Here is a 12,563-nt window from a genome sequence, read left to right on the forward strand (position 1 = left end):
TGAGTCGCTCGCATTTGCTTAAATTTAGGTGGCTCCTTCTGTCGGACACTGAAAGAGGTCTCTATTGCAAATACTGTGCATTGTTCGCAACAGGCAGCGTAGGAGGCTACGAAAAAAATGTTTCACTTAAAAACTCGTGACGAGGCGGCTCAAACCATTTGCGAGGCTACTAGGCCAAGATGGTGATATTCTTCTCTATGAAGCCACCAGATACCACAAGGAAGCAGTGGAGGCCGGGAAGAACTTTTTTGCGTGTGGCGATGCAACAGAGAAAATGTCGCCAACCAAGTTTCCAACCAGCGTCTTCTCCAAGTGACTGAGAACAGAAGCCGCCTGCTACCTATCGTAGAATCCATCATATTTCTAGGGCGTCAATGCATACTGCTTTGTGGACATAGAGAGAATGGCATGCTTCTCGACAACTCACGAGAGGCTTCGTCAGTCGCTAACGTGGGAAACTTTCGAGAACTTTTGCGCTTTCGGGTATCCAGTGGTGACAATGAACTCGAGAAGGATCTTGCCAATGTGTCATCTCGGGCAACATATATTAGCAACACTACTTTAGCAACAAAATTTGTGGTAGAGCACTTAAACCGTAACTTTTTGAAACACAGAAAATTCTAGGAGAGAGATGAAGCTACATTTGGCCCATCCACACCAACAATACAGGCATACTACAAGAAGTACTACAGTCTTTGGAGTACGACAGTCTATATCAGAAAGCTATGCCATACAGAAATCAAGAACGATGCAACAAGCTCTCGACAACATTGCAGACTTTCTTAGCCAGTCTGGCCTCTCGATTTCTGATAAGTCAGCTTACATCGCCGTCGGAAATACGAATAGAATCAAGAACTACCCCAGATTGCACGTTGTGCTTCACATAGTCGGGCAAATATACCCGCATGTCAACATCTCCGAATCCTCAGCCAGTGTAAGACCAAGACGGCAGAGCCAGCGCGCGGGTGAAACAATTAAACCACGCCTGGACACAAATTCTAGACCTGGTCAAAAGTATAATCCCAAATCATGGGTGGTGGACGAGCGGATACTAGAGAAAATCGCAGATGCTGGACTTGGGTCCAAAGTATTGTACGGTATGAATTACCAGCAGCGCACAAAAAAGACAACTCATCGAACACAGGCATATGGTTACGGATAGGTCTTTCCAACTTTACCATGTTTGAAGACCTCTACGAGAAATAGCAAACGAACAAGCGCCTAGACAGAGTAGAGGTGCAGCCTGCGGCCCAAATTCTTTGCCTCAAGAGCTCGGAATCTGGTCGCAAGATACTATGCCAGCTGGCATATGATCTGTAATGACGACTTCCCTTCCCTTTAGAAACACAACCTCAGGATCACCTGAACTAGACACACAGCAGGCCCATACCATGCAGTATGGGGGCAAACAATCAAGCAAGGAGACTATAAGCATCTGCCCAACACACAGAGGAGACAAACATGAAGACAAACAAACATGAGGCACATATAGTATACTGATGTGGCAATAACAGTGTAACATCTGTATGGCACTACACAAACTTAAATACCATACAGGTGGGGACCATTCCAGGACATCCTACACCCAGAGAAGCTGAGCTGAAAGCAATCAAAGCAGCACTTGCAGTGCAAATTTGCGGGCTACGGCATCCTGCGTGCCTGCATGGGTTCCCCAGAAACTGTCTGGGCCTGCGCATCACACAAGATGGTCAGGGAAATCGAGAGACTGATACGCGACTTGCAAGCGCATTGCCAAGGAATTACATTACAGGATACATATATAGCCATGCAGATATTCCAGGACACAAGCCGGCTCTTGAGCCCGACATAAGATCTGAAAACCGGACGAGTCGTTGTGTATTCACTAATAACTACAGCGCGACAGATAGACAACGGACAAGAACGAAGTGTTCTGTGTCTTCACTTCGTTCTTGTCCGTTGTCTATCTGTTGCACTGTAGTTAATGAATTCATGAGGCTGCACAGGACAAGGCCCCGATTTCACATCCAAGTCTCTGATACACACACCCACATAAATGTTGCAAGGGTGCATAACATGAAACAGTATCAACTGGATGACACCAGACAGGGATTAGTGCTAACTTACAACTACATAAGGTTTATTGTAAAAATGAGGGGATTTGTACAGTTTACAAGAAAAAAATTACAGCAAGAATGCCACATAAAAATTGGCGCTTGATGCAACTGACATAAATAAGAACGTTACAGAAATAAAATACAAATAAAAATCCAAGTGCAGGAAAAAAATAAACTACGCTTGTAAAATCTGATGAAACAGCGGAGCTCTGTAAGCGTGGCCGTATAGCGTAGTGAGTATGACGCTCGCTTGCTAGCCGTTAGTAACCGGGTTCAAATCCCGCGTCGTCAAAAAAGTTCATATTGATTTTTCTGTCTGTGTGTCTTTGTCTGTCGCTCCCATTTTTTTCTTTCTCTCGCCCATAGCAAGCTGAAGTGTTAGAATCGTCGGTACAACACAATCATATGGTTCACCATAAATGCATGTTATGCAAGCGTGGCTGCATAGTGCAGTGGTTATGACGCTCGCCCTAGGACCGTGGCTCGAATCCCGCCTTGTCAAGAAAGTTCGTTTTGTTTTATTTATTTCTCTCGCTCTCTGTCTCTTTTTTCACCTCCTCCCCTCCTATGCTCTGTTTCCACTCTCTCCAAGCTCGGCGATGCTGCGTACGACAACGAGACCAACCTAGCAATGGTGTAACAGCTCCGCTGTAAAAGAACAATAATTGCAATCGCCAATCGTGCATGCCAGCACCTTTCAAGAAACATATGGTTTTTACTCCAATAAACAGACCAATAGCTTCCATGTTATTCCAGTTCCATGTTATTGGGGGAAAAACTTGAAACCCCTCGCCTACCGGGAATAGGGGTGCACGCGAAGCTTGTACAACCCTAGGGGAGGGGTTGGTTAGTTTTTTGAGCGTTTGAGACGCGCACGGGCCCGCTTCCGCTGCCGTTCCTTCAATGCAGCCTGCTCTTCGGCAGAACGAACCAAACGCGGCCTCCCCATCTGACTACCGGGCCTGAACTAGCGGGAAACGGCGGGCGCGAGACGAGGGAGCATGCGATCACCCCCTTTCCCTCCTCCGGAGGGAGGGGATGCCTATGATTGGCCGGGGGTATGGCGTGATCGCGCGCGCCAGCTGCGCGCTTCGCGTCTACTTCTTTCGTGCATATAAAACCCCACTTTAAAGGGGACGTATGATGAACCGACAGTGGCTGATCGGTTACCGTGGAGGTCTCGCAAACCGGAGGTCGGTGGTTGGAAACCGCAGCCCGACGAGCAATTTTTATTTCCGCGCGGCTTGGGTTTTTTCGTACGCCAACACCGAAGCTGACAAGAGTGAGGCAATACAAGCTTCGCTTGAAAAACGAGTTTCATGGAAGGTAGTCGCATGCCTAGTTCGTGATCACCATTATTCGGAGTTTTTTCTTCCTGTACTTCTATATTTATTCGTATTTTCTCTCTTTCCTGTTTTTGATTATGTTTTGTTTCATCAGCACTAGTTTTATCACGTTTTCTTCCTGTACTACTTTCTGGTAATCTTTATAACCCACCGCATTTCCGCAACAAACCTTTTAATTAGTTGGAAGTTAGCATACCCTGTTCTTACTGCTTCGAACTATACGCCCTTGCAACATTGCCAAAATAAAAAAAATTACCAAGTGCACAGGGGCATTAGAAGGGCCATTAAAGTGACTTGTTGCAGTGTAAAAAAATTTAAGAATAGCCTGGCTGCACAAGCGCAGCAGAGAACACAAAAGGACGAACAAGGAAAGTGAGATGATCTAACAACCGAATGTTTATTGAACATGCCGAGTTCTGACAAGGCATGACAAGGCTGACAAGGAATGAAGTAAAGATACACAAAAAAGGAGAAGCAAAAAAAAAATAATGTGTGTTTGTACCAGATCTCGACACTTTCCAAATGAATAATTCTAGCTTGCTATCGACATTAAAGCAGCCTTCCGACAGCAAGACAAGGAATCAGTTTTTTCCAGCTTTGAGCATTGAATTGCAGGCAATTCAAGCGATCATAAAATTCTGCTCTTGGGAAACTATTTGGGAATACCAGATAGGAGTGAACATTAAGGCTTTCCTTTGTACTTTCTTAGTTTGGCTAAGTAATCTAAATGGAAATAACTCTCAATAGCATGTCGTAGCAATGTTGATGTAATACCGGTTAAATACATGACTATAGCTTAAGAAATCTGGATGATTGCTATAAATTACAGTGAAGTGACTATAACATTCAATAAATTTAATAATAATATCCAAATTTATTTATCTGCATAAAGCAGGCTAACCGTGAGTGGCGTGCGAGGCTTTGCAGAAAGGTGCAAAACCCTACGACAAGTGCGCCTGCCAGCCTGCCATGGGCCTACGTTCCTGCATTACGCATAGCACGTATTGATATGGCGTTCTTGTTAGAGGTTCACACTATACTAAAAGCGCGAGAAACAGGACAACAAAGTAGACGACAATGGTGTCTTGTAGAATGCTATGAAGCTATGTACAGGTGTCTACACAAGTGACGGTAGCTCTCTAAAAATTTGATGTGTCGGCTTTGGCACGTTTAGAAATATTAAGAGAAGACTTCCATATATATTCACCGCACACGTGTGAACTTCCATATATATATATATACAGACAGAGGTGTTCAAGATAAGGGAGAATCCGGGGGTAGGATTTCTAGTTCATAACAACATAGCGGGCAACATTGATAGATTCTAGGAATGCAAGAGGAGAGATGTTGGTGGAATTCGCGGAAAGGAATAGGCTCCGAATAATGAATACATTCTTCAGGAAGCGCACCAACAGGAAGTGAACCTGGAAAAGCCCTAATGGAGAAACAAGGAATGAAATAGATTTCACACTCTCTGGTGATCCAAGCATAGTGCAGAATGTAGAAGTGTTAGGTAAGGTAAAGTGCAGTGACCATAGGTTAGTGAGGTCTAGGATTTCTCTCAATTTGAAGAGAGAAAGAGTGAAATTAGTCAAGAGGAAACAGGCCAACCAAGAGGCAGTAAGGGTAAAAGCAGATCAATTCGGGCTAGTGCTCGCAAACAAATATGCAGCGTTAGAAAAGGAAGATAAAGACAACATAGAGGTAATGAATGAAACCGTAACTAGGTTGATCTCAGAAGGCAGCAGTTGAAGTGGGAGGTAAGGCACCAAGGCAACCAGTAGGTAAGCTCTCCCAAGAAACAAGGGACCTAATAAAGAAACGACAAAACATGAAAATATCCACCTCAAGAGATCAGATAGAATTCGCTGAACTGTCAAAACTGATCAACAAGAAGAAAGTAAGGGATATTCGAAATTATAACGTGGGAAAGATTGAGGAAGCCGTAAAATATGGACGCAGGATTAAATCAGTAAGAAGAAAGCTTGGCAGAGGACAAGGCGAGATGTATGCACTGAAATATAAGCATGGTAATATCATGAGCAATTTCGATGACACAGTAAAAACAGCGGAAGAATTCTATACTAACCTGTACAGTGCCCAAAACAGTCAAGCTACTTTCATTCGAAATAGTGATGAACCGGATACAGAGTCTGCTCCTATAACTAGCGATGAAGTTAGAAGGACCTTGAAAGACATGACCAGGGCAAAAGCTGCTGGAGAAGATGGAATCATGATCATCAGCCTATATTTATGTCCACTGCAGGACGAAGGCCTCTCCCTGCGATCTCCAATTACCCCTGTCTTGCGCTAGCGTATTCCAACTTGCGCCTGCAAATTTCCTAACCTCATCATCCCACCTGACTTTCTGCCGTCCTCGACTGCGCTTCCCTTCTCTTGGTATCCATTCTGTAACCCTAATGGTCCACCGGTTATCCATCCTACGCATTACATGGCCTGCCCAGCTCCATTTCTTCCGCTTAATGTCAACTAGAATATCGTCTACCCCCGTTTGTTCTCTGATCCACACCGCTCTCTTCCTGTCTCTTAACGTTACTCCTAAGATTTTTCGTTCCATCGCTCTTTGTGCGGTCCTTAACTTGTTTTCGAGCTTCTTTGTTAACCTCCAAGTTTCTGCCCCATATGTTAGCACCGGTAGAATGCAATGATTGTACACTTTTCTTTTCAACGACAGTGGTAAGCTCCCAGTCAGGATTTGGCAATGCCTGCCGTATGAAGATGCCTCCCTCATGATACCTCCCTCATGAAGATGGAATAACGGTAGATTTAATCAAAGATGGAGGAGACATCATGCTGGAAAAGCTTGCGGCCCTTTATACGCAATGCCTCACAACTTCAAGTGTACCAGAGAGCTGGAAGAACGCCAACATTATACTAATCCATAAGAAAGGAGACGTTAAAGAATTGAAGAATTATAGACCCATTAGCTTGCTTTCAGTATTGTATAAAATATTCACGATGATAATTTCCAATATAATCGGGGCAACACTTGATTTCAGCCAACCAAGAGAACAAGCTGGCTTCAGGAAGGGATATTCTGCGATGGATCATATCCATTTCATCAATCAGGTAATCTAGAAATGTCCGGAGTACAATCAACCTCTCTATATGGCTTTCATAGATTATGAAAAGGCATTTCATTCAGTAGAGATAATAGCAGTCATAGAAGCTGTTGTATTTAGAACACAGAGGAACGATGCATCCGATGCCTGAACATCATCTTCTTTATTTCATGTTCCCCCGCAACCATCCTCACCTTCTTTCCTATACAACATTTCCCCGTTTGATCAAAAGAAAAGTATCGCTTGCGTAACGCATAGTCCCTGAGCTTCAATGGAGTTTTTTTTTTAACTCGTGCGCTCTTCCGTGGGGGTTGGCCGGTCATTTTGTCCTGCAGTGAAGACGGCTGAGTACTTGATTCACTGCTGGCTTTTGCTGCTATTTTTTGCCGTGACGTAGATGGACAGTCAGCATGTTGTTCACTCGCAGGATATGCACTACCTTGAAGAGACTCGTCAGGTAGTGGTAGAGTCCATTCCAGAATACCGGATCAATTGGCTGTGAACTTCTCCGCAGCTTTCGGGTGTATTTCTTGAAATTTGGAGGCGTTCCACACTCGACCGTCATCCAAAAGAAATGAAGCTGGCCCTCGTTGCTCAATAATCTGCTTCGGTTTCGAAAAGCGCGAAGATATTTTCCCGTGAACTGACGACTTTCTCACGCGGACGTAGACGCCGACGGCAAAGTATCGTGTCCGGGCTCCGCGACGGCAGTCTGTGTAAAGTATGGAAGAAGCTTGGTTTTGTCTGACACGCTGGCGCAGCCATTTCATCGCCTGTGCTGAATTTTCGTGAAATGAAGAATCCGGTAATCCAACAATGCTTAAGCGTGTTCGTGGCAGTCGTCCGTGCAGCAAAACGGCGGGTGCAACTCCCGTTGTGGCGTGAGGTGTGCAGCGGTAGACCCCCAAATAGTCTGTCACGGCGACACGGATATCACGCCGCTCGTGTACTGCCATCTGGACAACAGATTTGAGGACTCTGTTGAACCTTTCTACAAGCCCGTTTGCTTGCGGGTGGTAAACAGAAGAAAAGCAATGGCGTATGCCACGTTCCTGAAGAAATTCTTCAAATTCAGCCGAGCTGAACTGCGGTCAGTGGTCGGAAACTATTTCACTCGGGTAGCCTTCACGAGAAAACACTTGTAGCAGAAAGTTCTTGACCGTTGCCGTAGAAACTTGTCTTGAAAAAAAACTTCTGGCCATGTGCTGTGATAATCAATAAGCGTCACTGCATAGCGGCATTTGATGGGAGCTTGCTCAAATGGGCCAATAATATCAATGGCAATCTTCTCCCAAAGGTTGTCAGGGAAAGCTACTGGCTGCATAGGTGCTACGGTTGGCCGTGCTGATTTGTCACATGACTGGCAAACAACACATGTTTTAATGTTTTAACCAGTTGTTCTACGTGGTTATCCATTCGAGGCCACCAGTACAACTCTAGCAAACGGCTTTTCGCACGACTGATCCCCGGATGTGATTCGTGTGCGACTTCCATCAAACGACGAGTAACGATACTTGGAATTACGATTCTGTCACCACGGTAAAGCAAATCGTGTACAATAGGCCGGTTTCGGAATTCAGCGCCACCTATTGAGAACGACAGTAACTATGAGATCGGCGCCATTAGCTGGGCGAACTCGGCGTCTCCGTGCACTGACGAAGCGCACCGGCAAGCAAAACTAAACTGAGCGCCGAAGTTTTCATCTGCCTGCTCGACGAATTTCCGTTGAATCCGGTTCTCCTCAGCATTCGGTAACATGCCTGTGCATTGCTGCGTGCCGCTTTGCAACCAGCGAGGAGTTCTGGACGACAACGGCTCGAAGGCAAGTATGCGTGCGTATTTCGTTTGTTGCGTCTCTTGCGCGCGCCTTATGTCGCTTTTATCGTCTTGCAGGTGTCGTTCTTCTGTTTTCCGAAGGATCCGCATCTGAAGAAGAAATAGATTGTAGCCATTAAGCGCGATGAAGGAAAGCTTTTTGTCGTGACGAAGCACACAAAGGTGTGCTCGAATCACTTCACCGCCGACAGCTACTTGCCGAATGTAGTCGGCGATAGGCGTTACCTCCGGGTTGACGCCATGCCGAGCGTGTTTGCCTTTGGAAAATCCAAGCCACCAGCAAGAAAAAAGCCGAAAGACCGACAGCAGTGTGTCGCGAAAAGAAAGCTGCTTTCCGCCGTCGGCCAGGCTAGCAGCTCCGGGTTCGCGTCACAACCACTGCTTTCTCCCAGTAGTGATGTCGCCGCGTCGCGGGATTCTTCAACAGCTGTTGAAACTATGGACGCCACAGAGTGCGAAGCAAGTGCTTCAACGCCGGCCTGTGTGACCCACGTCCGAGACCACGAAGTGTGTGATTGTGCATGTGCAGCTAGAGTGTCGGAGCTCGAGAAGTAGCTTTCTGTGCTTCAAATGCGCATACACTAACTGGAAAGCGACCTAGAGTGTAGTACCGAAGAGGTGAAGTCTGCAAAAACAAATGCAGTGAGAGTGCCTGAGCTCGAGACGCAGCTCTTTCTACTTCAAGTGTGTATACAACAACTGGAGAGCGACTTGGAAATTAGAAACAAAGAGGTGAAGTCAGCAAAAGACACGCTTTATAAAGCTCAGAGAGAGTATGAAATACTCAATATGGAAAACAAAAAGCTTGATCGGCATAAAAGCAGGCAATTTTCTGTCGAATGCTTCAAGGACAGCCCTGAGGAAATTAGTTTCTACACTGGGCTTTCAAACTTTGAATCATTCATGTGCTTCTTTCGTTTAATAAACCCCGGTGAGTGTGTGGAAAATATAAAAGTATGGTCTAGGAGCTATTCAAGTAGATCAAGTAATGCAGGGAGGCCGCACATGCTGACAGCTAAGGACCAGCTTTTTCTTGTTCTCGTCAGGTTGCGCCTTGGGCTCTTCGAAAGGGATCTTGCCTACAGGTTCAGGGTGCATTGCTACAGTATCCAGAATATGTACCACATCGATCAGTTTTATTTATTTGCAGGTTGGCCAGATGGACCTTTGGCTGAGCAGAGACAAGGTTGACAAGGCTATGCCAGCCATTTTTAAAGAGCGATACCCATCAACAAGAGCCATTATTGACGCGACAGAAGTGAGATGCGAAGTTCCAAGCTCTCTGGTCCTTCAGTCGGCGACCTACTCAACCTACAAGTCAACTAATACAATGAAGGGTTTGGTTGTCATTTCACCTGATGGAACGATCACGTTTTTGTCAAAATTATTTACAGGATCGGTGTCAGACAAAGAGCTCGTTGAAAAAAGTGGGTTTTTAAAACTCAAATTTGAGCCTGGCGACTCGGTGATGGCCGACAAGGGCTTTAAGATACAGGACCTGCTCAGTGCAAAAGGAGTTGCGTTGAACATTCCCCCTTTCCTTCGGAGACAGCACCTGACCGAAGAAGAAGTTAGGCAAACAAAGTAAATTGTAAGTCTCAGAATACATGTCGAGCGACGCATTCAACGTATTAAGGCCTTTCATATTTTCGACAGGCCCATCCCACTGTCAATTGCACCGATCATTAATGAAATTTGGGCATTGTGTGCATTCTTAAGCAATCTTCAAAGTCCTTTAATAGCAACCTAGGATCTGTGCAAGGTGTCAGTTCAGTACTACATAGCCTTCCCAGTGACTGCCAAGTAGAGCACTGCACGGGCTCGGGCTTACCCGAAAGCCCGGGCCCGGCCCGGCCCGTGGGCCGGGCCGGGCCGGGTAGATCAGTTTTTTCACGGGCTCGGGCCGGGCTCGGGCACAGCGTGTGCTTTTTGACCCGGGCCCGGGCCGGGCTCGGGTATTTTGACACGGGCCCGGGCCGGGCTCGGGCTTTCTGCGAGTTATTCTCGGGCTTCTCAACTCTGAAAAACATGTAATTTTCGGTCTCGGGCCGGGTTCGGGCCGGTTTCGAGCCGGTTTCGAGCCGGGCTCGGGCCGGGCTCGGGCCGGGCTCGGGCTTAAGGTAAAGGGGTGGCGGGCCGGGCCGGGCGGGTAACGTAGATTATTTCCGGGCCCGGGCCGGGCCCGGGTCTCGCCATAAAGGTTTTGATCGGGCTCGGGCGGGCCGCCCAATGTAAAAACGGGCCCGGGCCGGGCCCGGGCCGCAAAAATCGGCCCGTGCAGTGCTCTACTGCCAAGCTAGCATAGCCAAAGCCATGAGCACATGGCTTCGATACTCGTTTCAAGAAAAGGATACAAGGCATTGTCAATGGTATCACAGCTGTATTAATAAATAGATAAATTCTCATTGATTTTTTAAACTCTTGAATTCAAGATGCATTGCTTGTACTGCACGTTCTTGCCAAGTACAGTAGAAGTGTCGAAAAATAAAAGCTGTCCAGCCTATTTTTGCATTTCTGCCATTCACTTTCACTGAATCTAATCCTTTCAACAACTAGAAACTGTGGAGCATACATGACAAAGTCAGCCCAAGTAAGCCCTGAAAGGGCCATCTGCCCGAGAACCTGGTAATAGTACAAGTGGGTGCGGTTGAGCCTGTACGTGCCGTTGCCATCTTTCACAAGGCACGAGCCTTCAGTGCTTGGTATTTTCAAGTCTCTCATTGAATATGGGCACTTGACTTCAACAATGCCATGAGGACTTTGTTCCTCTGGGTCCCACACCACACGATCGGGAGATGCACCGAGCCATGGGCACGTGGGATCCACAATAAGGCCGCAGTGGAAGGTCTCAATGTTGTGCCGGAAGGTTCGAAGGGTTCTTTCATATTGCTGAACAGCCATGGCTTCGCTTGAAACTCCGTACCTGAAACAGAAATATCATCATGTAAGTTCTGTGATACAATCCACGTTAGGCCGTACATACGGTATGCATACATGTTAGCATAGTACGCAAAGCTACTTCCATTTACAAGGTTTCTTGATCAAAGTGTGACAACAGATGCACATGTGTAATCTGTTAATAACATTGTACCTGTACATTCATTAGTGCCAATCACTTGTAGCCACCATAATTTACTGGAAGCAAGAGTATCCATAGCAGATGTAAACAACACAGTGCATAGGAAGTGCCTGGCCTGTACACTTTGTCTTCTTGTGCTATAGTTTTCACTTTGTTGTGAACCAACTTGGCAGGCCAAGAAAATGTTTTTGGACCTGTACTTACTGGATGGCCCTTACTCTAGATAGATCTCTGTCTGTGGTGAGGTTCTGCAGGCCTTTTTGTGTCCAATTCTCACGTGTAACAGCAACACCAAAATTTGAAGCAGTTAAGCGGTTCTTGCGAGCAGCTTTCCATGTCGCACTTTGGCTCTGCTGGCGAGAGGTCTGCTCAAGCTGGCGAGCTTGATCAACAGACAGCATGAGAGCCTGCATATAAGGGTGCAGCACATGTTAGAGTTAACACACAGAAATCAGACATAACACAGCATAGTTTTGTAAACTAATAAAACTTCGATTGCTAATCAGAAGAAAAGGTGTTATGAAAATGTAGAAGGTTAGTTAGCACAAGTAATGTATATAGCGAGTAGCAAGAGCACACGATGAAAAACACGGGCGCTACTTGGAAGTCGTGCACAATGTTATTGCGTTTTCTAGCTTCATTCCATGTTACATGTATACTATGCATAGGCTCTTCTGGCAAGAGGTCTGGTCAAGCCAATGAGCTTCATCAACAGACAGCACAGAAAAGCTTGCGTGTAAGGGTGCAGCATATATCAGAGTTAACGCACAGAAAGCAGACATAACCGCTGTCAACATACCTTTGTAAATATTACGCTTGGTTGCTGAACAGAGCAAAATTGTTATAAACGTGTGGGTGGGTTAGTCAACACAAGTTATCCAGCACGTAGCAAGAGTATGCTACATAGGTTGAAGACAAAGAAGCAAAAGTTGTGCACAAAGTTCTCGTGTTTCCTGTGCTGTATTTCATTCTAAATGCCAGCATGCTACATGCATGCATGTGCTTGCCTCAATTACAGCCTGCTGCGTTGGTGGCAGGCCCACGCACGACACAACAGTGTTTACAGGTTCTGAAAAAAATGCTGGCTGCATGGGTGTCAACTCCGTATTCAACCCAACCCGAA

General features: G+C 46.1%; 1 protein-coding gene across 1 annotated transcript; it reads right to left on the bottom strand.

The window, feature by feature from the left end:
- Positions 1 to 10,738: 10,738 nt before the first annotated feature.
- LOC125946100 (uncharacterized) lies at positions 10,739 to 12,272 on the bottom strand. The gene is made up of 2 exons (XM_049668580.1): positions 11,645 to 12,272; positions 10,739 to 11,284 (listed from the first exon to the last, which is right to left on the bottom strand). The coding sequence occupies exons 1-2, from the start codon at positions 11,851 to 11,853 to the stop codon at positions 10,789 to 10,791; spliced, it is 705 nt and encodes a 234-aa protein (XP_049524537.1). The 5' UTR covers positions 11,854 to 12,272; the 3' UTR covers positions 10,739 to 10,788.
- Between the last annotated feature and the right edge of the window lie 291 nt (positions 12,273 to 12,563).

Source organism: Dermacentor silvarum, chromosome 5 (assembly GCF_013339745.2).
Source record: "Dermacentor silvarum isolate Dsil-2018 chromosome 5, BIME_Dsil_1.4, whole genome shotgun sequence".
Taxonomy (NCBI): domain Eukaryota; kingdom Metazoa; phylum Arthropoda; class Arachnida; order Ixodida; family Ixodidae; genus Dermacentor; species Dermacentor silvarum.